We start from the raw sequence: 10,987 nt of genomic DNA, 5'->3' as shown, positions 1-10,987 counted from the left end.
CCCAAGCCACTGCAGTGACAGTGCCGGATCCTTAGCTCAATTTGCTGCCAGGGCACTCCTCAACACGTTGTTCTTAATACCAGCCCGTGTTAAAAGCTATAAATACCTTTCATTAGTCAAAATATCTTCAGAAGGTGGTATCTAGCTTACCCATGATGTTCAGTAGCCAAGTTGGGATCTGAACTTCTTGAAGGGAAGAGGTGGCCTATTCTTGTGTGGAAGCTTCTTAGTTCAGGGTGTGTGGTAAAGGGACAAGCAGCAGGACCTGGTTAGATTTGGGGAAATGAGTGAGGTGGCAGGGGACTGCACTGTGTCCTACTGGGATGGGAATGGTGAAAAGATCAGGTTCTGAAGCAGGATATGAAGGAGGTGGGGAGTCCATCACCTCCAACCAGTCTGCCATAGCACGTTTTTCACCTTTGGCCAACCAGCGCTTCATTTCCTTGTTACTTGGACAGGCCTCTTTTGTGCTTCATTCCTGTGTCCTGCAGCCCAGCCCCACCCTTCTGGGAAACATCCCAATTAGCATATCCAGGGAAAGGAGAGAATTTTGTATTCAGTGTAGGAAAGCCTTGGAAGTTACATACTCTACATACTGCGGATCATGTTGGAGATAGTGGTTAGGGAAGGAGCAGCAGAGAGGGGGGAGACCCAGGAACTAGAACTGTATAAATTAATTCCAAAAATCCGGCTCTTCCTAAAGAATAAATGAGGGCATAAAATGGCTCTGTGTGCCTGTTTACACAGCCAAACGTGTTTGGCATTTTCATTTAATTGTTGGTGACCTTTTCAGTATCCTTTCTAGGTCCCTTCAGGGTTAGACAGGAGTACTGTCAGGGTGGCCAGACTAGAATGAAACTAATTTGGAAAGAGCAAAAAATATGAACTAAGATTTTACGGTAGAGATACAAGTATCAAAGCAGATTTTTGTTCAACGTCAACAAAAAAGGAAACTGATGGGCGTGATAATTGGACGTCGGCGCCATTTTGTGGCCTCATGACGTCACCGCTAACGGGGATGGCGTCACTCCCATGAAGCCACGTGATGGTTAAGCGAGAAAACCTCCCTCTACGCCGACTGAGTAGAAGTTGGTCTGCGTACGCCTGACTCAGGGCCGCTCTCGTGCGCATGCTCACGAAGGCCCATGGCGGCGGCGGGGGGGGGGGGCCCACAGCGCGCAGGTCACGTGTCCTGGTCGTCGGCGCGCGCACCGTTTGCCCCGGAAGCGGTCGGCGCGCGGCGCGGCTAGGCGCTAAGATGGCGGCGGCGTGAGTTGCATGTTGTGTGAGGATCCCGGGGCCGCCGCGTCGCTCGGGTCCTACCATGGCCGTCACCATCACGCTCAAAACGCTGCAACAGCAGACCTTCAAGATCCGCATGGAGCCTGATGAGACGGTGCGAACCAAGCCTGAGCCTGGGAACGGGAGCGACGGGTGCCAGGGGTTCGGGGGGAGGCTGGGATCCCGACGAGAGACGCGGGGAAGACGACGCGGGGCCGGGCCCTGCCCATTCTCCCAAACTGCCCTACTTTTCCAGATTACCCGATGGTCCCCAACCCAGGCCCTGGTGGCTCGGGTGGAGCTCTAGTGTCGATCTCCAGGCAAAGCCCCACCCCCGGGGCGCCTGCCAGGCCCCGGCTCCAATGTCAGCGCCCTCGTGGGGCGCGGGAGCCGCAGGCTCAGATTTTCTGTCGTGCTGCTGTCTCTGGGACTGGGCCTCCTAGTTCCCAGCTTTGTAGGCGTTTCCTCTGGACGTTGGTGGCCGAATCTACGAATAGTGGCCAAGAGATGCCGGGTGATGACAGCAACGACGATGATAAAGATAATAAATGGTCTGAGTTTCAATGGTCCGTGTTTGTTCTTCACCAGTCACTGAGCGTTTTCGTATTATCTTACTAAATCTTCAAAGTAGGCTTGTCATTTGGGGACTTAGTCTTCTTGTTTTACAGATGTGGAAATTTAGGAGTTAAGGAACGTAGACATAGTCGCATACAGCAAATAACAGTAGGGGTTTGCCTCAAGTGAGCCTATGGACGAAACCTTATGCTGTCTTTTTAGCTGAGAAGAGACTTCGAATCTAATATGCGTATTTGGCATTATTCGCACAACTTATCTCATGAAGAAGATGTTTAAGTTCACTTTTTATAGAGAGAGAAATAGATTTTCTCATCAGCCTGTTTGCCTTTGGGCAAGTTAGTTAACAACCTATCTGTGCCTTTTTTTCTTGGACATAAAATGAGGCTAATGGTAATTTTTTTACCCAGTTACAATGAGGATTTAAACTTGTGACACATGTATGTTTACAATAGTACTGTAAACTTAGGATTCTACCACTGAAAACCACTGTCAGCAGCATGGAGTGAGGAACCCTCCTATCGCCCCTTTTTTCTGTTTTTCATTACATTGTGTTTACATTTTCTGACTTCCATCTCCCAAATAAGCGTCATTTCTACAAAAACAGAGTTTGTTGAGTTTTGTTCTCTGTTGTGTCCTCAGTGCCTAAAACTGCACCTGGCACATAGAAGTGTGCAGTAAATACTCCATTGAATGATGGGATAGCCTAGAATGCTTGATTATGAAGCTTAGCTTCTCAGTCATCAGGGCTTGTTTTCTCCCCTCTCCTCCTATACTATAAGGGAAGAGAGAATCTTGGGGTTTGCCATGACTGTGTACCCCTTTCTCCAGGTGAAGGTGCTAAAAGAGAAGATAGAAGCTGAGAAGGGTCGTGATGCCTTCCCCGTGGCTGGACAGAAACTCATCTATGCTGGCAAGATCCTGAGTGACGATGTCCCCATCAGGGACTATCGAATTGATGAGAAGAACTTTGTGGTCGTCATGGTGACCAAGGTAGGTGAGGTAGCTGGTTGGGAGGGTGGGTGGATTAGCTTGGGAGCTGGCCAAGAGCCTGTGTGCCTAAGAGAGATTAACCATGAACAGGGTGGGGCTGAGCTGTGGTGGGATGTGGCGCTAGATAGGGATACTGATGCCTGCTCCCTTTTCTGGGTTTCACAGGCCAAAACTAGCCCAGGCACCTCAGTACCCCCAGAGGCCTCACCCACTGCTGCCCCGGAGTCTTCCACATCCTTCCCATTGGCCCCTGCCTCAGGCATGTCCCACCCCCCATCTCCTGCCAGAGAGGACAAGAGCCCATCGGAGGAATCGGTCCCCACGACATCTCCGGAGTCCGTGTCAGGGTAAGGCAGGGAGCAGCAGCCTCAGCTTGGGCCCTGGCCTCCCAGCACATTTCAGCGCCTACGTCCGTGGTTCCACACACCTGCGGGGAGGGCAAGCCGCCAGAAGCCAGGGTCCGATTTCTCTCTCTTGAATTTGCAGCTCTGTTCCCTCTTCAGGTAGCAGCGGGCGAGAGGAAGACGCGGCCTCCACGCTAGGTGGGTGGGTGGTCCCCAGAGCAGAGATGACTGGGTGCCCCAGCCATCAGCTGGGCCTTGTGTGGGTGTGGGAGGGCCCGGGAGCTGCCCTTCCCACTCCTTGGTGACCCAGCCCTTGCTCCTCCTTCCACAGTGACTGGCTCTGAGTATGAGACAATGCTGACAGAGATCACGTCCATGGGCTATGAGCGGGAGCGGGTCGTGGCTGCCCTGAGAGCCAGCTACAACAACCCCCACCGAGCCGTGGAGTATCTGCTCACGGTGAGGTGGGGCTCTAGCCTCCTGGGGAGTCCTCAAGGGAGCATGTGGGTGTCAGTGACCTGATGGGTGATCAAAACCTGCCCTCCAAAGCCCATGGTTTATGGTTCCAGCTAGGAAAGGTTTCCTCCAGGAACCTGGACAGGAGTGGTGGGGTGGGCCTGCAGAGGGCAGAGTGGAGGCCTCATGTGTCTCCTGCCAGGGCTGAGCATGCAAGAGGAAGGCAGTGGGCAGTCTGCATTGAACTAAATAGGATCCCTGACAGGGAATTCCTGGGAGCCCCGAGCCAGAACATGGTTCTGTCCAGGAGAGCCAAGTATCGGAGCAGCCGCCTACGGAAGCAGGTGAGTAGAGTGTGAAGTGTGCGTGTGGAGTGTCTGCACTTGAGGCGTCTGACTCACTCCATCCCCCCGACTTCAGCCCTGGGTGGTGTCTGACCAGACCCCTTTTTTCTGTCAGCAGGAGAGAACCCCCTGGAATTCCTGAGGGACCAGCCCCAGTTCCAGAACATGCGGCAGGTGATTCAGCAGAACCCGGCACTGCTGCCCGCCCTGCTCCAGCAGCTGGGCCAGGAGAACCCCCAGCTTTTACAGGTACAGCCCTGGGTAGCCGAGGGAGTCAGTGCAGGCACCGTCTCCCTTCCCCTGTGGGTACCACAGCCCCAGGCGGTGATCCTGGCCCAGCATGGTACGTAGGAGTCTCTATGCTTGGAAAGTAGGACTAAGACAATCTCCTGCTGTTCTCTGTGACCTGGTGACCTACCTGGTATCATGTAATGCTTCTAGGCACCCTGTGAGAGATGTGGGTCCTGTCATCATCACTTCCTGTAGAGGAAGATGCCAGAGGCTTGGAGCAGCCTGGTAACTGGTGGAGTGTGTCCAGCTCCACCCTCTCTGGGTCCTGAGCTCTGGCTCGCCTCCACATTTAGCTGTTGCTTCATAAATGTCTACAGGGTTGTATGGCAGTACCCAGGACTACCCTGCCCAAGTTGGTTCTGGCACCATGGTGCCCAGCAAGGCTCCATCCTGCCCTTGAAGGTTCCTAGGCAGAGGGACAGTGGCCCTTGGGTGTGGCAGTGTCTTTTGCAAAGGCTTGCCTCTCTCCTGGTTCAGGCACCTGCGGCTTCTCTCCCCTGCTCTTCAGTCTTCTGTGCTGGCTCCTTCTCAACCTACAAGATGTTGGAGGCTGTGCATCTCCATTCCTTTTTTTTTTTTTTTTTTTTCCATTCTTTATTTGTAGTCAATTCTGGGGCCTTTAGTCTCCGATGACCCCAAATCCACATAAGCAGTCTGGACTTTCTAGATGCCATGCTTTCCCACCATTGATTTACTTTTATGTATCTATTTTTTTGCTTTTTAGGGCTGTATTTGCGGCATATGGAAGTTCCCAGGCTAGGGGTCGAACTGGAGCTCCAGCTGTCAGCCTACTCCGGATCTGAGCCATGTCTGCGACCTACAGCACAGCTCGCAGAAACACCAGATACCTAACCCACTGATCGAGGCCAGGGTTCGAACCTGCAACCTCATGGTTCCCAGTTGGATTCGTTTCTGCTGGGCCATGACGGGAACTCCCCACGATTGATTTGATTCTTCCATGACAGTGCTTTCTAGATGTCTAAGACCAAAACAGATCCTCCCAGTACCCTCTGACCCTGAAAGGACCATTGGGAGTTGCTTGAACCCCAGGCACTGAGGGCCTCCTGGGGTTGTCCCTCACCTGTCCTGTTTGCTCTATTTCCAGAACATCGCAGTCAGCCCAGCCCTGCACTCCACCTCCATGGCTGCCACCTCCTTTTCCACTAGGTTCACTGGCAGCCTCTGCCTCTGCTTTTACATAGCCCCGTGGTCCATTCTTTCTCCATCAGGAGTCAGATTCCTGAAAAAGCACTTTTTTTTGACATGAAACTTGTCAAAGTGTTACATAATGATAGAGGTGTATCAGAATCCTCAGATACTCAACAGTCAGATAAGTTGATCTTTGTAAAAGGTACAGGAGTTCTTGTCGTGACTCAGTCATTAACGAACCTAACTAGCATCCATGAGGACTTGGGTTCGATCCCTGGCGTTGCTCAGTGGATTAAGGATCTGGCGTTGCCGTGAGCTGCAGCTCAGATCCCACGTGGCTGTGGCTGTGGCGTAGACCAGTGGCTATAGCTCTGATTCGACTCCTAGCCTGGGAACCTCCATATGCCGCCAGTGCGGCCCTAAAAGACAAAATAAATAAATAAAAATAAAAGGTACACAGATCATGTTTCCCTATTTAATGCTTACCACCATGGTGTCCCATCACACTAGAAGAAAGCAGGTCTGGTCCCTGCCTCCCTCTCTGATCTCATCTTCTGCTTCCTTCTTCCTAATTCACTGTTTTGCCACATGGATCTTCCGTTCCTGGGGTATTCCAAGTGTACCCTCATCCCCAGACCTTTGTACTTGCTGTTTGCTCTACATGGAGGGAAACTTTCCTCCCTATTCTGTGGATCACAGGCCCCTCCCTCTTGGCCTAAAGTGTCTTTTCTAGCCCACGACCCACCCTACTATGTGCCAGGCCAAGTTTTTACACTGTAAGTAATTGTAAACTTATTTGCTTGTCTCTAGCCTCTCTCTCCGCCCTGGAACATCAGCTCCTCTAGGGCAGGGCCTGTTTCCATGATCTGTGGCTGTTTGACCAGAATAGATACCCTCTAAATGTCTGCTGAGTGAATGAGAAAGCAAGGGCTGCAATAGGAACCTGGGGAAGGGACAAAAGCTTGGGTCACTTCCCCTGTCTCCCACAGCAAATCAGCCGGCACCAGGAGCAGTTTATCCAGATGTTGAATGAGCCCCCTGGGGAGCTGGCGGACATCTCTGACGTGGAGGGCGAGGTGGGTGCAATAGGTGAGGAGGCTCCACAAATGAACTACATCCAGGTGACGCCGCAGGAAAAAGAAGCTATAGAGAGGGTAAGAGTCCTGGTTGAGCGGGGTGACCTCATGGGTGGGCAGGGCCTCCACCTCTGGCTCATACCTGCCCGTCTTCCCACAGTTGAAGGCCCTGGGCTTCCCAGAGAGCCTGGTGATCCAGGCCTACTTCGCTTGTGAAAAAAACGAGAACTTGGCTGCCAACTTCCTCCTGAGTCAGAACTTTGATGACGAGTGATGCTGGGAGGCTAGGTTGCCCACCACCCCTCCCCCCTCCCCCCCAACTCCACAAAAGTTTTATAAAAGAAAAAATATATATATATATTCATGTTTATTTAAGAAGTGGGAAAAAAAATCAAAAATCTAAAAAAAAAAAAAAAAAAAAACAAACCAAAAACCTTTCTCAACTTCCCACCCTCCTAAAGTGGCCCCCATTCCCATCTTGGCCTGAGAAGACCTGGGCTAGACAGCTGTCCCCCCGTCCCCCGCCCAGCCTAGCCTGCTCTAAGGAGCTGGCAGGACTGGAGTTGACAGATGGACCCCTCTTGGCCTCTGTCCCAGCTCCCTGCAGCCAGATGGAGAGGCGGCTGCTTGCTTCTCCATCCCCCAAAGAGCCCCTGAGACCTCCCCCGCCCTCTTCCAGGGTGAGGGGAAGCTGGAGCTCCAAACTTTGATCCTCCATTGGAGTGGCCCAAATCTTTTCCATCTGGGGTGAGCACCCAAGAGGCCCAAGAACCCCTTCCCTGCTTTGGCCTTGGCCTCCATCCTGCATCCCTTTGCTGGGGATGCTGGGGAGGAGGAGATCCGGTTTATCCTGCCTGGGGAAGGGAAAACATGAGAGTTGCTCTGGAGGTCAAGACCACCCCCACCCCCTACCCCAGAACAGAACCGTGTCTCTGATAAAGGTTTTGAAGTGAATAAAGTTTTAAAAGCTAGTACTGTGGTTTGTGCCTGCTGGGACTTCCCACTCCAGCTTGTCTGGATCTGGGAGCTAGTTGGGCACAGGAGATTCAGGAATGTTGTGAGGGGGCAAAGGGGTCTGTCAGCCTCAGGGTGGCTCCCAGTGTCCCCACTTCCCCTCCTTCCAAACTGTCTCATTCCCAGAGTGTAGGGCCCAGCCCTGGCTCAGCCTTGCAAGGGCTGCTTCTCCCTGCCCCCCACCATCATCACTACAGTCTGTTTTGGCTATACTTCCCCCCTGATAATTGGCTAATTACTGGAGATTAATGTTGGTAAACAGAAGCCTTCTTCTCCTCTGCCATCTGCTTCTCCATTATTTCTCCACTGCATCCCTCTTACTCTTCCCCCTGAAGCCCCAGAGTTAATGGGCATGGCCTAGAGTCCCTGAGTAATCAGAGCCAGGGAAGGTGGGGATCCCTGGCTCCAAATGTTGGGGAAAGAACGAGGGTGCCCAGTGAGGGGTGTGATAAGAGGATGTAGAGCTCTCCAGGGGTGGGGCTATTAGGCAGCAAGTTTTATTGGGAAAATAGTTTAGGAGCTGGGTGTTTCAGAGTCTGCTGGGTCCTGGGCTGCAGCCGCGGCCATTGCAGCAGCTCGCGCCTCCTTCTTCTTTCTTTGTTTCTCCTCCTTGAGGCGCTTGCGATGCTGCTTCTCCATGTCCTGCAGCAGCTCCTGGAAGCGAGCACTCCTTGGGTCCACGTGGTATCCCAGGCGCTCCTGGGCCTCAGCCTGCAGCCGGGCCCTCCGATCCTTGTCTGCTTGCTCCTTCTCCCTTCGCTCTTGCTGCTGCTGCCTCCAGTTCTCAATCATCTGTGGCATCTTAGCCATGCACTCTTCAATGAGCTGCTCCCTGCAGGGGAAGGAGGGTGGTCAGTGAGGGGAGCCACACTCAGCCAGAACAATACCCATCCAACGCTACCTAGGTCCCAAGCCTTTGCCCATATCCTGCCTCTCCCAACTCCCCATGTCGCCAGATGGACCGGGAAGACTTGTGGTGGCCATTTAAGCTGTCAAAAAAAAGCCCTTGACAAGTGAAGAGAGGCAGAAGAGAGAAACTTGTATGTGGCCTTCAGCATGTGAGAACCAAGCCCCAATAACCCCCAGAAGCAGACCCCAAGTCAGCCCAACACTTCCCTGAGCTGTCTACTGAGCCATGTGAGTGCCACAGGTTAGGTGCAGCTCACGCCTTCATCCTACAGACATCACTGAGCATCTGCTGTTCGCCAGGCCCAGTTCTAGGCACAGACATACATGAAGGCAAGAAATGGATTGGACCTTTTCCTCCCATCCTATGAGTTTATGGGTGTCAGTCAGTGTCCCATTTTAAGAATTAGGAGCTCCAGCTAGGATAACTGGAGTTATCAGAGTCAGGTTCACAGCCTAATTCTACTGTTCACTGCCTGGGTGACTGGACAAGAGAATTCACCTTCCCAGGCCTCAGTTTCTGCATCTCTAAAATAAGGATGAGTCCCTCTTAGAGCAGTTGTGAGGACAAGAACAATAAACACCAGGAACACACTTGCCTGCCTTTGGGTGCCCCTTCCCTCTAGTAAGTGGTGCCATCCCAAAGTCCCTGGTCTTGCCTCCACCTGACTCCCACGTCTGGTCTCTGCCCTTGATTCCATACCCATCACCTCCCCCTCTTCCCCAGCCACACTGTTCCTTAAAGCACATTCCTGCCTCAGGGCCTTTGCACCAGATATTCCCTCTACCCAGAACACTCTCCCTAAGATCTTCCCTTGATTATGTCTGCTCTTTCAGGTCTCTACTTAAACTTTTTTATTTTGGCCGCCCTGCGGCAAAACCGGATCCTTAACCGACTGTGCTGGGCCGGGGACTGAACCCGTGTCTCAGCCCTCCCAAGAGGTTGCTGATCCCATTGCACCACAGCGGCAGCTCCTGCTTAAACATTTAAACATCAACTCCTCAGGCCTACCAAACCTAAGTCACCCTAAGGTGTGCAGTTCTCCAACCAATTTTATCTTCCTAATGGCTCTCAACAGATATCATCTTTGTTTTGTTCCCTGCTGTGTCCTCAGGACCCAGGATTAGGCCTTGCACACAATAGGCGCTCCATAAAGACTTGCTGATGAATGACTAAATGAACTGTTCAGAAGTCTGTTTTGTAACTAGGTGAGCATGCACGTAAATACTGCATTTAAACCCCGCGGTAAGCGCCCAGGGGAGTAAGCACTGTTTGGAGCAGAGTTCACCCACCGACCGAAGCACCGCGCCAGACCGCACGCACGCACCTGGCTTGACGCTTCTGCTCTTCTGCCAGCTGCTGCACCCGCAGCGATTCCTGCATGGCTGCCAGGCTCGGGTACCATTCGCGCTCCTCAGCCTCCAGCTCGCGCAGCTGTTCCTGCGACGGCCACAGAGAACCGGCGGCCACTCCGGAGGCGGCGCCATGCCGCGCGAACTGCTTAGCCGCGTAGCGCGGACTCAGCTGCCAGCGCGGGGTAAGCGGGTCATCCGGGTCGGGCCACCTGGGCTCCTGCGAACGGCGCGGGGGCGGCCGTGCCCGGTAGCCTCGAGAGCCCTGGCCCAGGGTCGTTACCAGGCGGAGCAAAGTGCGCGCCTGCTGCACGGGCGCAGCCATCTTGGCCGTGCGGGGTCCTAGGAGCTGGCCGGGCTGGCTAAGGCGCTGCCTGCGCGTGAAGTCCTCTGCGGGCCAGGAGGAGGAGAAGAGGTTCGCTGATGCCTCAGTTCCGGGCAGGGAGCAGGAGAGAAGAGGTGTAATTATTTTTACACATCTTTAAGTATAATTTTACATTAATTATTTATTTGTTAATTTATTAAAATTATTAAATTTTAATTTTATATTTTAAAAATAGCATTTAATTTTTATATTAAACTTTAAATGTTTAAAATTTAAACAATTGTTTAAATATCTATTTAAAAATTCACATATTTCAATTTAAGATCAATCTACTTACTTATATTTAATTTAAATGCTTGAAATCGAGTTAAAGTGTTTAGGGAGTTCCCATCGTGGCGCAGCGGAAACGAATCCAACTAGGAACCATGAGGTTGGGGGTTCTATCCCTGGCCTTGCTCAGTGGGCTAAGGATCCGGCATTGCCTTGAGCTGTGGTGTAGGATGCAGACCCGGCTCTGATCTGGTGTTGCTGTGGCTCTGGCATAGGCCAGCGGCTGCAGCTCTGATTAGACCCCTAGCCTGAGAACCTCCATATGCCGCAAGGGCGGCCCTAAAAAGACAAAAAAAAAAAAAAAAAAAAAAAAAAAGGTTAAAGTGTTTAAGTTGTACATAAATACTTATTTAAATATTGCTTATATTAAATATTTATTTATTTATTTTTAAATCTTTTTTTAAGGGCCGCACCCATGGCATGTGGAGGTTCCCAGACTAGGGGTCCAATCGGAGCTGTAGCCACCCACCTACACCACAGCCACAGCAATGCAGGATCCGGGATCTGAGCTGCATCTTCGACCTACACCACAGCTCATGCCACAACCAAATC

General features: G+C 52.1%; 2 protein-coding genes across 3 annotated transcripts; one reads left to right on the top strand and one right to left on the bottom strand.

Annotated features, from left to right (window-relative positions):
* Positions 1,090–7,478, top strand: RAD23A (RAD23 homolog A, nucleotide excision repair protein). 2 transcript variants are annotated; one of them, XM_005652877.2, is made up of 9 exons: positions 1,090–1,396; positions 2,686–2,847; positions 3,013–3,194; positions 3,334–3,389; positions 3,523–3,650; positions 3,913–3,991; positions 4,110–4,240; positions 6,421–6,585; positions 6,668–7,478. In XM_005652877.2, the coding sequence occupies exons 1-9, from the start codon at positions 1,325–1,327 to the stop codon at positions 6,779–6,781; spliced, it is 1,089 nt and encodes a 362-aa protein (XP_005652934.1). In that variant the 5' UTR covers positions 1,090–1,324; the 3' UTR covers positions 6,782–7,478. The 2 variants fall into 2 exon arrangements, with proteins under 2 accessions (XP_005652934.1, XP_003123386.2); XM_003123338.5 differs by having other exon boundaries at positions 4,107–4,240.
* On the bottom strand, positions 7,989–10,146 carry GADD45GIP1 (GADD45G interacting protein 1). The gene is made up of 2 exons (XM_003123339.4): positions 9,756–10,146; positions 7,989–8,353 (listed from the first exon to the last, which is right to left on the bottom strand). Exons 1-2 carry the CDS (start codon positions 10,103–10,105, stop codon positions 8,035–8,037), a joined length of 669 nt encoding a protein of 222 aa, XP_003123387.1. The 5' UTR covers positions 10,106–10,146; the 3' UTR covers positions 7,989–8,034.

The sequence above is a fragment of the Sus scrofa genome, chromosome 2, assembly GCF_000003025.6.
Source record: "Sus scrofa isolate TJ Tabasco breed Duroc chromosome 2, Sscrofa11.1, whole genome shotgun sequence".
In the NCBI taxonomy this organism is placed as follows: Eukaryota; Metazoa; Chordata; class Mammalia; order Artiodactyla; family Suidae; genus Sus; species Sus scrofa.
This window is presented reverse-complemented; position numbering and strand designations above follow the sequence as displayed.

What these genes read in the sequence shown, in the direction of transcription:
- GADD45GIP1 (XM_003123339.4), bottom strand. Translation starts at nt 10,105, where the DNA reads ATGGCTGCGCCCGTGCAGCAGGCGCGCACTTTGCTCCGCCTGGTAACG. An exon ending in GAGCAGAAGCGTCAAGCCAG is followed by an intron (nt 8,354 to 9,755) that starts GTGCGTGCGTGC and finishes CTTCCCCTGCAG; the next exon opens with GGAGCAGCTCATTGAAGAGT.
- RAD23A (XM_003123338.5), top strand. Translation starts at nt 1,325, where the DNA reads ATGGCCGTCACCATCACGCTCAAAACGCTGCAACAGCAGACCTTCAAG. An exon ending in TGGTCGTCATGGTGACCAAG is followed by an intron (nt 2,848 to 3,012) that starts GTAGGTGAGGTA and finishes TGGGTTTCACAG; the next exon opens with GCCAAAACTAGCCCAGGCAC. An exon ending in GCAGCCGCCTACGGAAGCAG is followed by an intron (nt 3,992 to 4,106) that starts GTGAGTAGAGTG and finishes TTTTTCTGTCAG; the next exon opens with CAGGAGAGAACCCCCTGGAA.